Below are 22,474 nucleotides of genomic sequence, written 5' to 3'. Positions count from 1 at the left end.
ATAAATCGTTGACCTGGGAACAATGTGACTAGCTTTGTCTTTAGAAGCAATAATTGCCAGAGAACGAGGAAACTCACTGTTCAGGTTAGCCTCTAGAACATAAAACATTACAGCTCAGGAGCAGCACCTCCTATCAGGTGTCAGGTCACCCTTCAGCTTCTTCTGCTGTAGTGAAAATCGAAGGTTGTCTGTCCAATCTCTCATTATAGCTAGAATACTCTAATCCAGATAAAATCCCAGTAAACCTCTTCTGCATCCTCTCCAAAACCTCCCCATTCTTCCTGTAGCACAGCGACTAAAACGGAGCGCTTATTCCAAATGTGGCCTACCAAAGTCTTATACAGTTGGGATACAAAAGTTGACAAGTCATCTTCCTTGTCTCGACCAATGAATGCAAGATTTCGTATGCCGCCTTTTAAATACAATCTTATCTACTTGTACTGTCACTTTCAGGGAGCAATGGACTTAGACCCCAAGGTCCCCCTGTTGCCAGTACTTCCATACTATGTTCTTTCCTCTTGCATTCGTCTTCACTTCACACTTGTTCGGCTTAAACTCTGTCTGCTATTTCTCCAGCCAACTTTTCAGTTGATATATATCCTGCTGCATCCTTTGATATCCTTCCTGACTATACACAACCCCATCAATTTTTGTCATCTACAAACTTACTAATCAGACCACCAACATTTTCAACCAAATTGTTTGTATATATATATTACAAACAGTAGCGGTCCCAGCACTGATCCTTGCGGATCACCACTGGTCACAGACCTCCAGTTAGGAAAAAAAATCACTTCAGAACTACCCTCTGCCTCTATGACCAAGTCAATTGAATATCCAACTTGCTGACTCACTATGGATTCCATGCAATTTTATCTTCTAGACCAGACTACCATGTGGAAGCATGTTGAATGCATTAGCAAAGTCCTTGTAGCCTACCTTCATTTATCGTCTTCATCACTTCCTCAAAAACGTTAATCAAGTTTGAGGTAACCTTCCCTGAATGTAGTCATTCTGACAATCCATAATAAGTTCATTCTTCTCCAAATGCAAGTCAATTCTGTACCTAACAATTTTCTCCAATAATTTCCCTACCACTGACGTACAGATCACCGGCCTACAGGTGTTTCAGAGATAGTAGGAGCTGCAGATGCTGGAGAATCTGAGATAACAAGGTGTAGAGTTGGATGAAAACAGCAGGCCAAGCTTTCCTACTCCTGTGATGCTGCTTGGCCTGCTGTGTTCGTTCAGCTGTACACCTTGTTATATCAGCCTACAATTTCCTTGATTATCCCTGTTGCCCTTCTTGAACAAAGAAGCTACATTGGCTATGCTCCGGTCTTCTGTGACCTCCCCTGTCCCTGAAGAGGACACAAAGATCTCTATCAAAGCCCTAACAATCTCATCTCCTGCTACCTTCAGTACCCTGGTGTAGATCCCATCAGGTCTATCACTTATCTATGTTAATGTTTTCAAGAGGCCCAATGCCACCGCCTCCTTAATGTCAGCATGTCTTAGAGTATCACCAAGTCCCTCTCAACTTACCATCATCCCATGTCCTTCTGCTTGGTGGATACTGAACTCATTCAGGACCTCACTCATCACCTGTGGCTCTGCCATAAATTTCCTCCTTTGACTTTGTGTGGACCTACTTTTCCCTAGTTACCCTCTTGCTCCTAATATAAATGCCTCAGGATTCTCCTTAATGATACTTGCCAAGGACAATTTCAGCCCTTCTAATTAGCCCTTGTAGCCATCCTAATTTATTTAAGTTATTTTCCGCTTTGTTTATATGCCTTAAACAGGGGCCTTGTCTGATTTCTGTTTCCTAAACCTTACATTCGTTTTCTTTTTAACTAAACTTCCCTATATATCCTGTCATCCAAGGTTCCTGAATCTTGCCATTTTTGTATTGCATCTTCACAGAAGCGTGCTGGTCTTGAGCCCTGGTTAGCTGGCTTTTAAAAGACCCCCGCATGTCAAATATGGATTTACCTTTGAACAGCCTACCCATTACAGTTTTTATAGTCCTTTCCTAATAACTGTTGTAATTAGCACCCCCCCCCCCCCCCCAACCTGCCAGTCATTCAACGCTTTCAGCATTAGGCCAGTCACTTCCTTTTCCATAATTATCTTAAAACTTATGAAATTATGATTACTGTTCCCAAAATGCTCTGTTGCCGAAACTTTGATTACGTAGCCAGGCTCATTCCCTAAATACAATCTTGTATAGCCCCTTCCCCATTTGGACTATGTACATATTGTCTCAAGAATCCCTCCTGGATGCACCCAGCAAATTCTGTCCCATCTAAGTCTCTGGCACTAAAGGAGTCCCACCCAATACTGGGGAACTTAAAATGACCCACTACTGCAAAAACACTGTTGTCTTTTTTCCATGATCTGGTTACATATCTGTTAATCTAATTCCCACCAGCTATAGGGAGGCCTACAGTATAACACCATCATAATGATTGCACCTTTCTTATTCCTAAATTCTAACCATATTGCCCTACTGAATGAGCCCTCCAAGATGTCTTCTCTTAGTACAGTTGTAAAATTCTCCTTAATCAATAAGTGCCTCCTCCATCTCTTTCACATCTCTTTCTATCACCTGAAACATCTAAACCTCAGAATGTTGAGTTTCCAGATATATGTGCTTCTCAACCAAGTTCTTGTAATGCCTTCCACATTATAATCCCATACAAATCCAGTCTCTCAACTCCTCTGCTTTATGTTATACTCCTTGCCTTAAGTACATTTCAGATTGATAGTCCCATGTTCATTAACTTGGTCCTATCTATTCTTCTGACTAGACCTACTTGATTTAGCTCCTCTCTTCTGAAACACTCCACGTGTTGACCTGCTGCTCTTGTTTCCACCCATTGCCACACTAGTTTAAACCCTCCCAGTGGCACTAGCAAAACTCTCAGTAAGGGTATTGGTGCAACCCATCTGCCCTGGAAGCGATCTCTGATCCAGAAATTTGAAACCCTTCCTCCTACATCAGCTGTTTAATCATGCGTTCAATTGTACTTTCTTCCTTTTTCTGGCCTTACTAGCACGTGGCACTGAGTAATCCCGCAATTATCACCCAAGAGGTCCTGCTTTTCAACGAACTACCTAACTCCCTATATTGCCTTTTCAGGACCTCCTCTCTCTGTTTCTACCTTTGTTATTAGTACCAATATTGTGATCTGTGGCTGCTCACCCTCCCCTTTCAGGTTGTCTAGCTCACATTCTTGACCCTGACAGCAGGGAGTTAACACCATCCTGGAGTCTCACTATCAGCCACGGAAAAGCCTAACTGTGCTTCTAACTGTAGAGATCACTATCACCAGTGGTCACCTGTACTTTGACCCTCTCTGCTGTAAAACAGTGCTACTCATGGTATCACTGATCTGGCTGCTGCTGTTGTTTTCCTTGAGAGGCCATCACCCCTGTCCCATGCCAAAATAAAAAAAATCTAAATAGATGCTTTTTAAGAGGGGAATGATCACGGGGATCTCCTGCAGTGCCTGCCCACGCTCACTAGTCTTCCCAGTAGTGACCAAATTCTTCTCTGTCTGTGTAGTCCTTTATGGTAGTGTGACTGACTCGGTAAACATGCTATCCATGACATTCTCCGCCTTGTAAATGCTCCATAGTCAGTCTATCCTGTATACATAGTCATCGTGGATATTGGAAGTGTCCCTGATTTCCCATATTTTGCAAGAGGAGCATCCTTGTGGCCAAGTTCTCCTGCTATTTTACACCTTATCAGTCACAAACAATAATCTAGGAACCAATTGCACAGCCTTGTCCACTATTCACTGAAATCAAATCTCTCACTCTCTTGTCCTCTATTCCTTATAAACAACAATAACCAAATTAAAAATTTTATTTCACTCCAGACACTACTCACTCACTTTCCAAACCAGGTTCCCGAGCAGGCAAGCCTACATCACTTTTTGAGTTGTGAAGGTATGTCTCGAGATCTGTCTGTATCTTCAGCTCCACTCCCACAACTGATGCCCTGAATGTACTCGATCCCTCTCTGACCTGTGCCCTACTTTGACTGACCCTACTCCTCAGGTATTGTGCTCCTGAGATGCTACTGGGCCTGCTGTGTTCATCCAGCCTCACGTTTTATTATCCTCAGGTATTTATCTAGTAGCTCCTGACACCAGTCAACTCCAGGTTTGCTCTGCTATGCTGTGCTCCTGCCTTCGCCATGTTAAACAGAACTAAGAACAATCAACGTATCAAATCAAAATTCTGTTGACGTACCACATCTAGCCATGCATGGAAGACAACAAAACATGGAGGAGGCCGCTGCAGGAGCACCCCCTTCAGTGTTGGTGCGGACCAGCATACAAGTGCAAAGGATGAGACTGAAGCATTCTAAAACATCTGCATCCAGAAGTGCTGCGTGGATGGTTCATCTTGGCCTCCAACTGAGGACACATCATCCTAGAAGCCAGTCTTCAACTAATTCAATTCACTGCACATGATATCAATAAACAGTTGAATGTGTTGGATACAGTGAACATTATGGGCAGAGATAATGGGAACTGCAGATGCTGGAGAATCTGAGATAACCAAGTGTGGAGCTGGATGAACCCAGCAGGGCATCCTGGTTATTCATGTTCCAAAACTAGCCAAGTTTTTCCAAAATATTCTCAACACTGTTATCTATCCATCAAATCATAAACTCATGCAGGTAAATCCGGTCCACAAAAAGTAAGACAAATCCAATCTTGCCAATTACTGTGCCTTTAGTTTACTAGTATTCAGCAACAGAGTAATGGCCAGTGTGACAGATATGCTATCAAGTATCAGTTAGTCTATAATAATCTTCTCATTGGTAAGTAGTTTGGATTCTGCCTCAACCACTTCACTCTAAACTCATTGCAGCTTTGGCTCAAAAATGAACAAAAGACATGAGCTGATGGGTTGAAGTGGGAATGGCTGCTTTTGAAATCAAGGGAGCACTAACTTTGTGGCATCGTGGTACCCGAGTAAAATTGAATTTTATGTATGTTGACTGAAATTGTACATAGCATGAAATGACATTGATTGGTTGCCTTTGGAGGCCAGTTGCCTCAGTTCCTGGAAATTGCTGTAGGAATTCTTCAAGACAGAGTGATAAGCCCATTATCCAATTATCTTAAGACCTCTGTTCTACGATCAGGCCTAAGGTAGGGGTGTTTACTGTACAGTATTGTATTCAATTTATAATTGCTCAGATAATGAAGCATTTCAACCTCCTGGTAACAAGAACTAGGTACCATCTAGGCTTGGGCTGATAAGTGGAAGTGACTTTTTTAAACGTATTCACAGGACGAGGGTGTCGCTGGCAAGGCCAGCATTTATTGCCCGGAGGGCTTTTTAGATTCAACCACATTGTGGGTCTGGAGTCACATGTAGGCCAGACCAGGTAAGGATGACAGTTTCCGTTCCTAAATTATGTTAATGATCCAGATGGGTTTTTCTGATCAACAATAGATTTGCACCAGAAATGTCTAGCAATGACCATCTCCAACAAGGGAGAATCTAACTCTTTCCTCTTGTCATTCTCAAATCCCTATCTTCAACGTGCTGAGTATCACCATTAATCAGAAACTTGATTAGACAGCAAGGTACGTATGCTGGCTGTCATCATTATCATTTCCTCCTGTTAAGAACAATTCTTCTTCAAAGAAGACTAAATCTCATTTTGATCTAGTGTTGTTTCTAATTCTGCATACGACTTATGAGCCCTGTTGTAGTCCTGCAGAGCCTGTCTTAGCCTTGCAAAGGCCTACCTTTACCTTTGTAGGCTCTCTCTCAGTGAAGACATCAGCTTTTGGCAAAAATAGATGATGTGGATTGTTGACTTGAGCAGCTCTCATTATCTATTCCAATCCCCCCTCGTTGTCTCTCAGTTGCAGCTCTTGTTGATTGAAGATCTTGATATTGATGATGGGCCACTATTTTGGTCTTTATGTGTTGATATTACTAGAGAAGATGGAGGCTTTGGCACATTGTTAAAACACGACCTTTGGGTCTCCTGGGAAGGGGCTTCCTAGTGGATCTCTGAGTAGGGTCCTTGTTGGGCAGTCTGAGACAGGCATTCTGATAACTGGCGCCATCTACCTAAGCTGCTGAGAATTGTCCTGGATCCTGTACTTGGCCTGTCAGTTTGTTGGACATTCATATTGATTCATTTGTCCTCCCACTTGACTAACAAGATCGCTCTAAGATAGTGTTGATAATGTTGGTTTGAGCATGGCGTCTATAAGTCATTCATGTTTCAGCATTGAAGAGGAGTATACATCATTCATGTCGCGTACATATTTTCAAAGCAACAAAAGAGATCCAATATATGGGTCATAATCGATAAGATCAGAAGATGGCAAGGTTCTCCTGAATGATATAAACAGTATCAACACTGCCTGGAAAGAGTACTGCAGAATAATTCAGTCAGCACTCCACAACAGATACATACAATAGGGAGAATCTCTCAGCATGCTATCAAAGGAAGCTTCTGGTGATGAGTCAACACTCAATGGAAAGAATCACTCAGACTATGAGGAAGCATATTCTGTGGTTAATGACTCACCTGCCCACCCTCTGCAAGGCACAGCTCACGACTGTGATGGAATACTTTCTATTTGCTTTATCACTGCAACTCTAACACAATTCAATGTTCAACATTCACTATTTCGGTAAAAACACCTGCTTGATTGACGCCCATTGACTGCCTTACATCTTCACTCCTCCTCTCTGGCAACTCACCAAAGCTTCTTTGTTAGCATCTCCCAAATTCACAACCTCTACCACTTAGAAGGATGGCAGGTGGAAGGATAACAGGTGCGCAAAACATCACCACTTATAAGTTCCCCTTCAATCTATATACCATACTGACTTGGAACTATATTACCAGGATTTCTTCTATCCTAGAGCTCTTAATGCAACTGTGTATCCACACCACATGGCCTTGCAGTTGTTCAAAACATGGCTTACTGTCTTCTCAAGGACATTTGATGGGCAGCAAATTACATTGCTCTTTGTTTTGCCTAAAACGGAAAATCAGTAAATTTAACAAGCCCCTGAAGTTTGTTTGGCTGGAACGTGGTTTAATCACCATTCTAAGATTTTGTTGCCTTTAAGTGCGTATGAAAACATGTGTCTAAGAAATGAACTTACATTTCTTTTCTCTTTCAGCGATTTTTCAGAAACTTGAAATAGCTGGTTGCGGATATATCCTATTAACCTCAAAAATATTATTGTGTCATTTTGGAAAGCTATTATTCAGAGTAAGCTTGCCTGTCATTAACCTTTCATCATTAAATATAATGACATGTATGGTAATGACTTGGTTAGGTGCTCAGTTTGCAAAGAATCTAGTTTGAATGCTGTGGTGTATATGCAAATATTATCATAACGTCTTGAGTTGGGCCTTAATGTAAACTTACAAAATAGTTGGTTTATTCTTTTGTGAATTTTTCGCATGTTTTGAAAAGTTGCTGAAAAGATTCTGTAACGTGGCACAAGTTTGTTGATTTCCCTCTTTCTTGGCTTGATATACAGTGCACAGGCAATAATCCAAGACCTACCTGCAGTAAGGAGGGATTCACCCATGGTGAATCATTGGTCTAAGCAATACTGGCAGGTTGTGAGCAAATTGCTTCTCTCCTTTGCCAAGAAATAATGTGTGATGTCACAGCAAAACTAGTCCAGCACTTGTACTTATAAATGAAAGATCAAACTTGGGTATAAAGGGATTTTCCTTTTATTTTAAAGAATATTATTTGTTTTAAAGCCACTTATCTTGTATTTGAGCGTAACTCCTCAACTACCAGGAACATTGTCAAATCCTGATTGTTAAATCTTTTATTTACACATTTGGACAAAAATGAAATATTCACATAGTATGTGGCTAATATTAGTTGTCCACTTGTGTCACCTTTTAAAAAATACATGATTTCAGCCATTTGCATTCTAGATAATTTTACATTTTCCTTTTAACTCAGGCTGAAATTTTAATCTTCGTTAATTGTCGTTTATTTCTGGTCAACACAACAGATGATTGATTTGGCCCTGGTAATTCATCTAACTTCAAGGAGGCGCCCAGTCCAGTAGTTACCTTCTCATAATGCTTATAATGCTGTTTAACTTGAATGCCTGCATTCTTCTCCCCTGTAAAGACAGACAAAATGTTCATTCAGAGCCCTGTCCATATCCTCTGCATCAATGCACAAGTTACTTTTCCTCAGTCATCCTCTTGATCTTAATGTACTGATAAAATTAAGGAAAATCTAAAGATACTTTGACTTCTTTGCCTATCCTCTGCTTTCCTAATTTCCTTTTTCACTTCATCCCTGTACTTTCTGTCCTTCTCTAAAATTCCTAATGTATTGCTACAAATATAAAACAAGCACAGAAAATATTGGCGAAACTGGGCAGGTCTGGCAACACCTGTGAAAACACAGTTAATGTTTTGACAGTACTGAAGAAATTATACTCAACTTGAAACATTAACACTCTGTCCACAGAGATAATGGGAACTGCAGATGCTGGAGAATCCAAGATAACAAAGTGCGCAGCTGGATGAACACAGCAGGCCAAGCAGCTTCTTAAGAGCACAAAAGCTGACGTTTCGGGCCTAGACCCTTCATCAGAAAAGGGGGATGGGGAGAGGATTCTGAAATAAATAGGGAGAGAGGGGGAGGCGGACCGAAGATGGATAGAGGATAAGATAGGTGGAGAGGAGAGTATAGGTAGGGAGGGGATAGGTCAGTCTGGGGCGGACAGATAGGTCAAGGGGGCGGGGTGAGGTTAGTAGGTAGGAATTGGAGGTGGTATCAATGTGATTTCACCAGCTTCAAAATCCACCCCCCCCCCCCAACTGCATCCCAAAACCAGCCCAGTGCATCCCTGCCTCCCTAACTTGTTCTTCCTCTCACCTATCCCCTCCTCCCACTTCAAGCCGCACCTCCATTTCCTACCTACTAACCTCATCCCGCCCCCTTGACCTGTCCGTCCTCCCTACCTCCCCACCCATACTCTCCTCGCCACCTATCTTTTCTATCCATCTTTGGTCCGCCTCCCCCCCCGCCCCCTTCCTATTTATTTCAGAATCCTCTCCCCATTCCCCCATTTCTGATGAAGAGTCTAGGCCCGAAACATCAGCTTTTGTACTCCTAACATGTTGCTTGGCCTGCTGTATTTATCCAGCTCCACATTTTGCTGACTTTGTCCACAGATGTCACCTCAGTTTCTTCTGCTTTGTATATGCTCCTAAGTATCACTCTTCCTGAGATTGTCACAAGTTCTGTACTTCTGTTTTGTCTTTACCTGCATGCTTCTGTGTAAGCAAGGGACTCTGACTGCATATCTACTGGGGTGCCCACTGATTTACCACTGATATTCCTTCTATTCGCTGTATCCAGTCCATTTTGTAAAGTTTACCTTCCCCCAATTTAGAATTTTTATTCTTATTTTACTTTATTCTTTTCCACAATAATGCTACGTCTAACTGTACTACAGTCACTGTCTCTAAAATGGTCACCCACTTCTACTGCATCCAACATTTCAGTTTAATTTCCTAAGACTATCCCTACAATTACATCCGCTCTCAGTAGGCTTGATACATGTTGGCCTTTGAAATTTCCCTAAAAGGCCGCTAAATTAAAGGTCATTAGTGATTGGCAAAAAATGTAGGCCCAGCCAGCGATACCTACATCTATGAATGCACTTCAAGAATTTTTTTTCCACTCTGTGGCAGCAATACTGTTGATATCCTAGTTGATATTTAGGTAATTGAACCTCAATGGTTGTTACACTATTATATTTGATTTCAGAAATTTGTCTGCACGTTTTCTCCTCTAAATCTCTCCCACTATTTGGACATCTGTAGTGCATGCCTAGCAGTGTGGCTGCCTGTTATTTATCTATTGGCACAGCTGTGATAATTCTTTGACCAGTTGTGCTGAAACTTTTTTTTATTCTCTTATCCATTCTTCTGGACAACTTTCTATCCAGCAATATTGAGCTGTTATCCTTGTCTCTCTCAAAGCAATGATATCATTCTACCAAGTGTCTGTCTGCCCTCTTAGCTTGTCAGCTTTGTTCACCTTACTTCTTGATTTAAATATTTAACTTTAAATACTGTCAATTTCTTGTGCTACACAATTTTTAACCTCTGCTTCCACTGTCTTTCAGAGCCATTTAAGTTTCTTACCTCCCATTCCCTGCCCTGTGTTTGCCCTCAGATTCCCATTCCTCTACTGCTCAGTTTAATTGTTTTCCCTCCAGTGATAGCAAATCTCCCTGCAGATATTTATTCAGTCCTGTTCAGTGGTAGGTCGTTCAGCTTGTGCAGGTTCCAGTGCTTTGGAAATCTGATCCTATTTTCTACATTGGCGTTCTTGCCACAAGTTCAGTTGCTCAGTTCTTCTATTTCTATGTTCACTAATATATGCCTCTATTGTATGTGACTCCAGACCTGCTGGAATCTTGCTGACCGCTAACTGCTCTTTGAAATTGCCCTGACAAGCCACTAAGTTAAAGGTAGTGATGAGTAATAAATGCAGACCAAGCCAGCGACACCCATATCACATGAATAAAAAGAAAGAGCAACAAAAAATTGAAAGCACTACCACTTCCCAACCTATCGCCGTTCTTATCTGTATTTATTCTCGGTTTATTCATTGTTGCTTAGTCAATATCCTGAAAGCCAAAAGTTGTGATGAAATTATATATCCTTCATATTGTGGTCAACCTGATATCTTCTTTTTAGTTTTGAATGCTGGAAAATTAGGGATGAATGTAAACAAATTATAGTTCTCTCCTGTTGAACCATTCCACTATATGATGCAATAATGCTTTTGTTTATGAAAAGGTAAATTATAACTGGCACAGCAGACTGAAGAGATTCATGTGTATAGAAAATATGTGTGCATATCTACTTAAAAACAAAACAAAGAGCTGTGGCTGCTGGAAATCAGAAATAGAAAGGGAAATTCCTGGAAAAACTCAGCAGACCTGGCAGCATCTGTAGAAAGAAGACTGAGTTAACAATTCAGGTCCAGTGACCCTTCTTCAGGACACTTCAGAAACTTATAAACTTGTCGTACTTTTAACTGACAATTCAGCTTAGAATACAGTGAAACCATCTTTTACAGAGAATTGTCAACAATGGAAATAAATCCTGAAATTTATTTTTAGCTTTGTTCACCATTCTTGCTTTCTATCTTCATGTCTTGCTAAATTTGTTCTTTACCAATTTCAGTTTCCTTTCCTGAAGGACATTAGTGAACCAGATGGGTTTCCACAATCGACAGTGAATTCATAGTCATCGCCAGATTCTTAATTAAAAATATTTTTTTGAATTCAAATTCCACCATCTGCTGAGGTGGGATTTGAATCCGGCTCCCCAGATGTTAACTGGGTCTCTGGATTAACAGTCCAACAATAATACGACTAAGCCATTACCTTCCCAGTGCGTACTGTCTTCCTGTTCTAGTTGGTGTCAGATAACAGTACACTCAAATTAATCTTGAGGTGTTTGCTTTGATTGGCAAAAGTTACCAATTATGAGTTCTTCTTGAGAAAGCGATTGTAGACTTTTTTCCAATTTGCTGAATAGTCATTTAATATAATTGCCCAAACAATTTAATTCATTGTAAAGACTGATGGGATACTTCAAAGGATAGTTAAAACAAAAGGCCAAAGTGATGTACAGGTCAGTCTAGGAATAGACAATAGATTCCCTTCTCAAAGGGCATTGGTAAATCAGTTGCTGGTGAAACATTATTTTTGATTGTACTGAAAATGGTTATGCAAGTCTGCACAATTATTTTTGCCCAAATTTCCATTTAATAACACTTAAAAACTAATTGTGACCTTTCAGCAGGTTACACTTTTGTCAGGATAATAAAATGTGAGGCTGGATGAACAGAGCAGGCCAAGCAGCATCTCAGGAGCACAAAAGCTAACGTTTCGGGCCTAGACCCTTCATCAGAGAGGGGGATGGGGAGAGGGAACTGGAATAAATAGGGAGAGAGGGGGAGGCGGACCGAAGATGGAGAGAAAAGAAGATAGGTGGAGAGAGTATAGGTGGGGAGGTAGGGAGGGGATAGGTCAGTCCAGGGAAGACGGACAGGTCAAGGTGGGATGAGGTTAGTAGGTAGCTGGGGGTGCGGCTTGGGGTGGGAGGAAGGGATGGGTGAGAGGAAGAACCGGTTAGGGAGGCAGAGACAGGTTGGACTGGTTTTGGGATGCAGTGGGTCGGGGGGAAGAGCTGGGCTGGTTGTGTGGTGCAGTGGGGGGAGGGGACGAACTGGGCTGGTTTAGAGATGCGGTGGGGGAAGGGGAGATTTTGAAACTGGTGAAGTCCACATTGATACCATATGGCTGCAGGGTTCCCAGGCGGAATATGAGTTGTTGTTCCTGCAACCTTCGGGTGGCATCATTGTGGCAGTGCAGGAGGCCCATGATGGACATGTCATCTAGAGAATGGGAGGGGGAGTGGAAATGGTTTGCGACTGGGAGGTGCAGTTGTTTGTTGCGAACTGAGCGGAGGTGTTCTGCAAAGCGGTCAATTTTGTCAGATGTGTTTTGATCTTTACTGTTGTATGAGTGAGTAGGTACAGGTATGATGCTAATGTCTTAGAAAGCAGAGCATTGCAAATATAATCTTAACCTTTACTAAGCCCCTGCAGTGGACAGCTCCAATGACCTGGTAAAAATCCTCAGGCTTTCTTCCTCCTGATTATGTTGCCTGATAACTGCTGCTAGACTGTGTGTGGGAACATTGGGTGAGGATAACATTTGGAAAAAACACCTTGCCTAAATTGATTAGTTTGCCAGCATTTGAAGCTCACAGAGAAGAACCCCACTTAATTAAAGTACAGGAAGATGCTTAGTGCCTGTGAAACTGTTACATCATGTCAGCATTAAGAGGGATTGCAGGGTTGGAGTGAAGGACATTTTAATAAATTGTGAATGATTCTGTTTTCTTGTCAATTTCTCTTCCTTGCAATCCCCATATCCTTCCATTCACCATCCGTGAACTCATCAGAAGTTAAAACTCCAAACATTCTGGTAGCCCTGCAATACCTCCCCAAAGTGGCTTTGACTCCACTTCAGTCCTGAACTTTACTTCAGCAGGCTTTTAAACCACGAGGTGCATTGCAGCTGCGCCTATTTAATTTCTCATGCAACATCAACAAGGTCCGTGGATAGTCACACCAGGAATATTAGTTAACCGACAGGCTATTGTCTGTGTTAAGAAACCATAATAGTGCCTGCTGAAACATTTTAAATCACTTGGGATCTTTGGGTTGATACTGCTTAGCTACTTGCTGGGTGAATTGTATGAACTGTTGCAAGGGTATAATTGTTATTTCAGAATGAATGTTGGAAATGGACCTGCAAGAAAGAAGAAAGCAAAATAGCGCTGATAAGGTTGGCAACGGTGTTACATGTTATATTCCTTCCCATTTTATCAGGTTAACTCCTAATGAATCATTTTTAAGCAGGGTTAAGTCTTCATTTTAAAGTTTCCATCTTGCACAATGTCTCTTTTGAATAGACTTCAGTAACCTTTCTTTTCATCTCCTTCATTTAAACCAGTTGTCCTGTGGGCATCGATGCAAAGCAACTTGCCACCCTGGTGACTGTCCACAGAGCTGCAATCAGAAAGTGAAGATGAAGTGTGCCTGTAAGCGGATTAAAAAGGTAGCTTTATAATTATAATAAATTGAGAGATTTGTACTTATAACATTTCCTTCTTGTATACATTGCCTGGACATGAGTTCTTTAAGATACAGTCCAAATATTTCAGTTGCTTCATCCAATAACCTCAAATTTTACCATATCATCTTACTTAGTTTGATAGTGATGTGTGATTGTCAGTGTTATGTAAGAACTGTAAGTCACTTCGTGAATAGCATCATGACTCATCTTTATTCTTAAATGACAGTTGCAATGATAAACTGATTCAGAAAGAACCTTACCTCTACATCATTTTCTATTTATTCATGGTCAAAAGTCTCACAATACCAGGTTGTAGTCCATCAAGCCTTCGAAGCGCTTCCCTTTGTCAGGTGAAGTGAAAGAGAAGCACTCGGGCACAGAATTTATAATCCAAGATAAAAAGATCATAAAAATAGTGTGAGTGGATTGTTGATGGGCTGAATAACAAGTCTCAGCAGGTGATCAAAAGTGTCAGACAGTGTGAGTGAAGTGTCAACAGCTGAATAACCAATGAAGGGATGACCTGTAATTCGATTAATTGTGGCAGGGATAATTGCAAAAAATTAAAAATTAGATGGTGCTGGAGACAAACCAAATGACTGGAATAACATTTTAGGTATCATGCCGAGGGTCTAACCAAGGTAACTAGTAATCCAAAACTGCACAAACTAATTAATGTAGAGAGACCATAACAAGTTATCAAAGTGATAGTCTCAAAAGAGGACAGGAAGGAAGATTTTACAGATACAAAACAATACGGTGGGGTCACATATAGCGCATCATAAACTTGAGCTCACGGGTGAGGCTGTCTTCATGGGTACAGAACTTGGCTATCAGTTTCTGGCCAGCGATTCTGCATTGTTTGTAGCTCAAAGGCTGCCTTGGAGGACACTTACCTGAAGAGCGGGGGCTAAATGCCCTTGACCACTGAAGTGTTCTCCATCTGGGAGAGAACATCTGTCACCAGGTCAAGGAGATTCAGCCTCAGCTCTTCAGGTAAGTGTCCTCCAAGGCAGCCTTTGAGATACAAACAATGCAGAATCGCTGGCCAGAAACTGATAGCCAAGTTCTGTACCCGTGAAGACAGCCTCACCCGTGAGCTCAAGTTTATGATGCGCTACATGTGACCCCACCGTATTGTTTTGTATCTGTAAAATCTTCCTTCCTGTCCTCTTTTGAGACTATCACTTTGATAACTTGTTATGGTCTCTCTACATTAATTAGTTTGTGCAGTTTTGGATTACTAGTTAACTTGGTTAGACCTCGGCATGCCACTCATACCTATTATGTTATTCCAGCCGTTTGGTTTGTCTCCAGTGCCACCGTGTTTTTAACTTTTTTGTAATTATCTCTGTGCCTCAATCAATCAGATTATAGGTCATCCCTTCATTGGTTATTCAGCTGTTGACACTTTGCTCATGCTGTCTGACACTTTTATTTTAATCACCTGCAGGGACGACTTATTCAGCCTGTGGACACTCCACTCACACCATTTGTGTAAAAACTAAAAGAACTGCTGATGCTGTAAATCGGGAACAAAACCAAAGTTGCTGGAAAAGCTCAGCAGGTCTGGCAGCGTCTGTAAAGGAAGAAACAGTATTAATGTTACGGTCCGGTGACCCTTCCTCAGAACTATACACCATTTGAGTGATCTTTTCATCTCTCTGCATAAATCCTGTGCCAGTATGCTTTAATTCACTTCACTGACAAAGGGGCAGTGCTTAGAAAGCCTGTGATTACAAACAAACCTGTTAGACTATAATCCAGTGTCGAGTGACTTCTGACCTTGACCACCCAGTCCAACATGAGCATTGCCACGTCATACTTATTAATGGAATATGCAAGTATTCGTTAACAAAGCCAGCATCTGTTGCCCATCGAAAGTCCAAGAATCACAATTATTACAGCTTGGTAGTAGTTCAGTCGTCTCATCGTGTCTCTGCCAGTTCTCTGAGCACTACATCTACTGTTGGTATCCTGCCTTCTTCCGTAATCTGCACATTGTTATTTGAGGAGGTGCAGTCTAACTCCCTTTTGAATGATTCATTTGAACCTGCCTCTGCTACTATCAGGCAGTGCATTCCACATGCTCATCACTTGCTGCATGTAAGCAGATAGTGGTGAGTTGCCTTTTTGAGCCTTGGCAGTCCGCATGGTGAACTGTAAAGTAGCGTTCCAGGATTTTTACTCAACGATAAGAGAAAGGGGAAGGATTTCCAAGTTAAGATGATGTGTGACCTAGAGGGGATCTTACAAATGCTGACCGTTCCCAACTGTGTGCTGCTTTATCCTCCCAGCTAGCTAAGGAGACAGGTTTGGGAGTGCAGTCAAAGCAACCTCAGGCTGCAGTTGCATCTTAGTTACTGTAGGTCATGATGCATTTGTCAGAATGGTATTTTTTTGGTCCAAAATGTGTATTGAGGTGAACACTTGGTGTGATAGTTGGCTAGCCCTTGCTTTTTCTAATAGTAGATTTCTTTAGTGTGTTGATATTAAATGAGCTTTGAAAGATTAATTTATTAAGTATTGCAGTGTAATAAGATTATGAATTGATGCATACAATGGAAAAACATCATTGAACTTTCCAGTTACATGGAAAAAAGGTGATTTGCAATTGTAAAAGTAAAAATTTATTTAAACCACGTTGAGAATCTGCGAAGAAATGTTATATTTTCATCCTGGGTATCAACATTTTTCTTACTGTTTTATGTTAACTGTCAACCTGTCCAGTAACAGAACTTACATGGGTGGTGTGTACACGGTTTATCACATCACTTCTGCAGACTGCCATATCCTGCAGCAATTTTATTATTCACTGAAAGTCAAGATGGGATACTGATGAACTTTAAAGTGATTAGAGTTGGGTATATTCCTAAAAAGAATGCTTGAATCATATTAATAAATAAATGTTTTTGTTCCTGTGCATGTTTTTGATTGAACGCAGGAACATGAGTTTTTATGGAATTAACTGTCTATCAAATGGCGTCAAATACAAGTTGACGGTCCTTCTGTCAGTGGTTCATAATGGATAGAGGAATAAGATCAAATTTTGCAATGCGATTTAATATTCACTTGGTGGATCTTGTTTCCCTGTATGGGTGAAATTAGATTTTCCTTTTGACACAGATGTCTGCTCCCTTTATCCATAGTCTTAAGGTCTATTAAAATGCACGAGCAGTCTGAGTTTATCTAACCAAATATTGAAAATATGTCTCCTCCCTAAAACGTTTGTATTCTAACCTAAAGTTGTGTAGTTTTTTGGTGCTTCCCAATGGAGGTAAGTTTGAGTAAGTACATTCCTTATGCAGCTTGACTTGATGCATTTTGAACATGCCATACAAGTCAGCCTCCATTTTCGGCAGCAAAGGTTCAGCAGTTGATTTATTTGCTGCAATCTTAGTTGATAATTTACCTCTGCTGTAACTTCCTGCACTGTCCCTATTTAATTTAACTTTAATTCTGTTAATGTCCAAAAATCTAATTATCTCTGATTTTGAATATACTCAATAACTGAGCATCAATTACTCATTGTGGTGGAGAATTTCAAAGGTTTAGAACTCTTTAAACGAAGAAACCTATTTTCCTCAACCCTAAATGACTCATCCTGTATTCTGAACTTGTCTGTTAGCTTTGGATACAACGTCATGGGGAAACACCCTCCCAGTATCCATTTTAGCTAATCCCTTCAGATTTTGTATGTTCCAGAGATCTCCTCTTTCATTCTCCATAAAAACTGAAAGAATATAGGCTTAATCTACTCCGGTTATCCTTCATATGAGTCACACATTCCAAGAATCCATTTCGTTAATCTTTGCACTTCAATAAGGGAAGTGCGATGTTGTTATATTCTAAGAGTCTTATGGCCCTGTGGTAGTGTCACTACCTCTGGAACACACTGTCTGGGCATATTTTAGTATATCCAAACAGATGATTAAAATAAGTATTCTGTGCATTCTTTCTTGGGTAAGGATACTGAAACTGTTCACAGTACTGCAGATATATCTCGAGGCCCTATGCAATTTTAGTAATTGCCTTTACTCTTGTGCTCCAATCCTTTAAATAAAAGCAAATATACTATCTGCTTTCTGAATTGCTCCATTCTCTCTTTCTCAATTTATTTAAAACAATGCTTGAAATCCAGCTGTATGATGTAAACTTTTGACTACCTGAACTAATCTTGCCATGTGGCTCCCAATCAAAAATAATTACGTTGTTATGAAGCATGTTTGAGTGTTGTATTTATTAAAAATGCAATAGAAATTTAAAGTTGGTTTTGAGGCTGTAAGGCTCCTGAAATTTTGCAGTTTTGTGGGAAAAAGCTAAATTAGATGGTGATAGCAGAATTACCCCACAATAGGTAAAGCAATTGTTTTACCTTCTCTGTAATAGAGGAGAGGCTATTTAGCCAGGTAAGTCTGCCCTATTTCACCTAAGGGCTATTTGCCAGGTCCAATTCTCTCTCTCTTTTTTTAAACGTCTGATCCTGCAATTTTTATTCATTTAACTGCTTATCCCCTTTGAAAACGAAGATTGAAATTGCTTCCAACATTCTCAGGCTTAATATTCCAGTTCAAAAGTGGTCTCTGTATAGTTTTTTCCTCATGTTACTCTTGGTTTTGTTTTCAATCACACTCTAAATCCTTTAGTTTTGGATTCTTTTGCCAAAGGAGCAGATTTTCTGCATTTTTTTTCTGATTATGAGCACCTCTGTCAAATCTTTGTGTCCTTTCTCTCTTTAAGGAGAGAACCCCTAGTTTCCTAATCTCTCTGTAAAAGTATGATGATGCTCTGCATTAAATTTCATTTTCCATGTCTGCCAATGCCTCTTGAAGCCAATCAATACTCTCTTCACAATTCTTGTGATTTCTGTCATTTGCACATTTTGAAATCGTGCCCTGTTCACTAAACTCCAACTAATTAATACATGTTAATGACAGCAGCAAATCTAATACTAATCGCTGAAGATCTCCACTAAATACTTGATTTGTGCCTGAAAAATAAGAAGTAATTGCATTGTTGTTTCCTATCACTCAGCCAACTTTTTATCTATGTTACCATTATATTTTTTTTATTCCATGGATTTCAACATTGCTGGCAGGACTGTGCTGTTTTATCAAACATCTTTTGGAAGACCTCAATTGCCAAATCAAGCATATTGATTTCATCAAATATTAGCAAAAAACAGCATTTGCTGGAAATCAGAAACAAAAACAGAAATTGCTGGAAAATCTCAGCTGGGGCACTGGATCCAAAATGTTAACCCTGCTTTCTTTCCACAGCTTCTGCCGGATGTGTTGTTTTTCCAGCACTTTCTGGTTTTGTTTCAGTTATTGCTTTTGTCAACTGGATCCACATTTCTTTATAGAAAATGGAAGTCTAAATAAGATATCTTAGAATGTAAACCTCTACAGATGAGCTGACCCTGGCCTTTGCTACACAATGCTAATCTGTAAATAAATACAAGGGTCTTTCTGACCCTTTCTGTTCAAATCTATCCCCACCATTGACGAATGGATGTTTTTAGACTTTGAAAAATTCCTTTGGTCCCAGGAACTGACAGGAATAACTCCCAGTTGAAAGCAACTTGTGCCCACTTATGCAAACATCATTAATATCTGGGAACTCGTGCCAAATTGGGAGAGCTATTGCACAAGCTCATTGAGCATTAGTCTATGCTCACAGAATCCTACCTTTTAACCAATTTCCCAGACTACTTCACCATTCGTAGTGTGTTGCCCCATCGTCAAAATAGGCCCACCAGAGGTAGCACAATGTTAAAAGGGATATTGAGTGCAATGTACCAAATAGGTTAAAAATTGATTTCTGTGATGATATGGTTTCAGTAACATCAACTAGATCTAGCTTATCCCACAAGAGGAAATTGCTTTCCACATGCACCCTGTCAAGACCCTTTAGGATTTCATGTGTTTTAACCAAGGCACTTCCAGCCCTTAGAATCTCCAACAGAATATCAGCTTAGCATGTTTAACCTTTCCTCATAAAACAATCTGCTCATTTCAGGTTTTAGTCTTTTAACCTTCTCTGAACAGTTTCCAACATATCTGTATCCTTAAATAAGGAGACAAATACTGTCCTCTGCGCCAGATGTGGTGTCCTTATTGCCCTGAATAATTGAAGCATAATTTCTCTGTTTTATTGTTCAATTTCCCCTTGCAATCAGATAATATTTTATTAACTTTCCTAATTGCATACTGTTGCTGCATACTAACTTTTTAAAATTCGTGCACCAGGGCATCCAGATTCGTCCGCATCTCTGAGCTCCACAATTTCCCACCATGTGGATAATGTTTTTTTAAGAAGTCCTTTTTATTCTTCCTGCCAAAATACACAATTTCACGTTTTCCTACGTTATACTATGTTTGCCAAACTGTTCCCTATTCACTTAACTTATCAATATTCCTTTGTAGCTTCCTTTTTTCCTCTTTGCAACTTGCTTTCCTCCCTGTCTTCTAGGATCACAAGATAATATTGAATCTCTCACAGCAAGCACATATTTAACTTGAGGAATTTAACGTGCAGAACATAAAATTAGGGGCACTCCAAAATTATTAATTTCAAGCAAATCTTCTAAGCCATAAAATTTGTGAACTCATGCACTTTAAACTTAACCCTTTTTAAAGTCAGCATAAATATTTTCAGGCTTCCCTTGTCAAGGAATAATAAAACAAGACATGTGATAATGGGAACTGCAGATGCTGGAGAATCCAAGATAACAAAGTGTGGAGCTGGATGAACACAGCAGGCCAAGCAGCATCTCAGGAGCACAAAAGCTGACGTTTCGGGCCTAGACCCTTCATCCTGATGAAGGGTCTAGGCCCGAAACGTCAGCTTTTGTGCTCCTGAGATGCTGCTTGGCCTGCTGTGTTCATCCAGCTTCACACTTTGTTATCTTATAAAACAAGACAGGTTGTTTTATCTTCAAATGTTTGCCTGTGTGGATGCATGCCGAAGAACTATTTCAAATAAAATGAAAGGGAACTTGTGTGTTGGAGTTTAAAAACAGGGATTATATGCTGCAGCTATATAGGGCCCTGGTGAGGCCACACCTCGAGTACTGTGTGCAGTTTTGGTCTCCTCACTTGAAGGGATATACTAGCAGTGGAGGGGGTGCAGAAGAGATTCACTTGGCTGATTCCAGAGTTGAGGGGGTTGGATTATAAGGAGAGACTGAGTAGGCTGGGATTATGCTCATTGGAATTCAGAAGAATGAAGGGAGATCTTATAGAAACATAAGATTATGAAGGGAATAGACAAGGTGGAAGCAAGGAGGCTGTTTCTGCTAGCAGGTGAAACTAGGACTGGGGCATAGCCTCAAAATAAAGGGAAACAAATGTAGGACTGAGGTCAGGAGGAACTTCTTCACCCAAAGGGTTGAGTGTCTGTGGAACTCCCTGCCCAGTGAAGCGGTTGAAGCTACCTTGCTGAATGTTTTTAAGGCAAGGCTAGATAACTTTTTGAACAGTCAAGGAATTAAAGGTTATGGTGAGTGGAGCTGAGTCTCAAAACGATCAGCCATGATCTTATTAAATGGCGGGGCAGGCTCGAGGGGCCGGATGGCCTACTCCTGCTCCTAGTTCTTAGGTTTGCATGCACTAGTTTGTACATGTTTCAAAATCATGTTTTACTAGTGAGAACTTGATGCCTTTTATTCATATTTTGATGATTTTAACAGAGTTTGGTGTGACATTGGTGCACAGACCCACAAGCAGAACATTATCCACCAGTTTGGTTAAGGAGATGCATTGTAGTATATTGCACAAGCCAACAGTCATTGAATGGAAGCAGAGGAAAATACAAGTGTTCCTAATCAATCTGTTCAGAAATGTAATGACACCTCTAGATCAGGAGGCACTTGAATCCAGGCCCCCTGGTTCAGGTGTAGGTGCACTAACACCACAAGACCCCCTTTTATTAAACACTTTTTTTTTGCACGCCATGTTCAGAGATCCTTTGCACACATCTCTAGCGGGTTAGACATGAGCCTGGGCCTCTTGGCCCAGAGATAGGCACACAGCCAATGTGCCACAAGTGTTTCGTGAATCAACCAGTTCAGAGGTGTTATGACAATCCTCTGGAGCAGATGCAACATGGATTAACTGTTTTGTACTAATTTTAAACTTCTGAGTAACGATAATCACACCTCTCTCTGAATTTAACCTACAATGGAGCATCATTGGAATATTAAAAGTGTCTTTATTGAATTATTGTTTAATAAAACTGGTGTGAGTAATTAACTATATCTAGTAAATGGTGTTATTTCAGCCAGATGTTTATCTAATCTCAAAAGATCAACCATATTCTTCTTGTGTGTACAGAATTTGTGGTTTTAAATTTTCTGAACATTCTTTGAAGAATTAATACCAAAGACATTTTGTGTGTTCTGTAAAGGAAGTTCCGTGTTCAGTGGTGACTGAGGAGAAAGTCCTGGTGGAATGTGATGAAGTATGTCAGGAAATGAAACAAAAAGCATCTGAGGTAATGTCTCCTGCCTTGTTACATTATACTCTCTTAGCTTTTCTTAAGAGTGGATGCAAAGAACACGTTCTAAAATAGAAAGTGAAACTTTCTGTGCACTTTATGCCAAAGGTACCTTGCATTCTACAAATGTTTTTGTCCTTGTTTGTGTGCAGATTGTAGAGTGACGCTTATAACTCTCTTTAAATTAAGAGGGGCGTTATTATTGATACTACATAATCAGTCTAAGGAAAATGCTGGAGCCTATTAGGTCTAC

The 22,474-nt window shown here is 40.4% G+C and overlaps 1 protein-coding gene across 1 annotated transcript in view; it reads left to right on the top strand.

Annotated features, from left to right (window-relative positions):
- The window catches only part of nfxl1 (nuclear transcription factor, X-box binding-like 1), a 146,258-nt gene that overhangs the window by 112,558 nt on the left and 11,226 nt on the right, over positions 1-22,474 (top strand). Inside the window, exons 19-20 of the mRNA XM_048542041.2 lie at positions 13,600-13,704; positions 22,132-22,218. Of these exons, the coding sequence (XP_048397998.1) occupies positions 13,600-13,704; positions 22,132-22,218 (192 nt within the window). The remainder of the gene's footprint in view (positions 1-13,599; positions 13,705-22,131; positions 22,219-22,474) is intronic.

The sequence above is a fragment of the Stegostoma tigrinum genome, chromosome 1 (assembly GCF_030684315.1).
Source record: "Stegostoma tigrinum isolate sSteTig4 chromosome 1, sSteTig4.hap1, whole genome shotgun sequence".
NCBI lineage: Eukaryota > Metazoa > Chordata > Chondrichthyes > Orectolobiformes > Stegostomatidae > Stegostoma > Stegostoma tigrinum.
The sequence above is the reverse complement of the archived record's forward strand: the minus strand, read 5'-3'. Positions and strand labels throughout refer to the sequence as shown.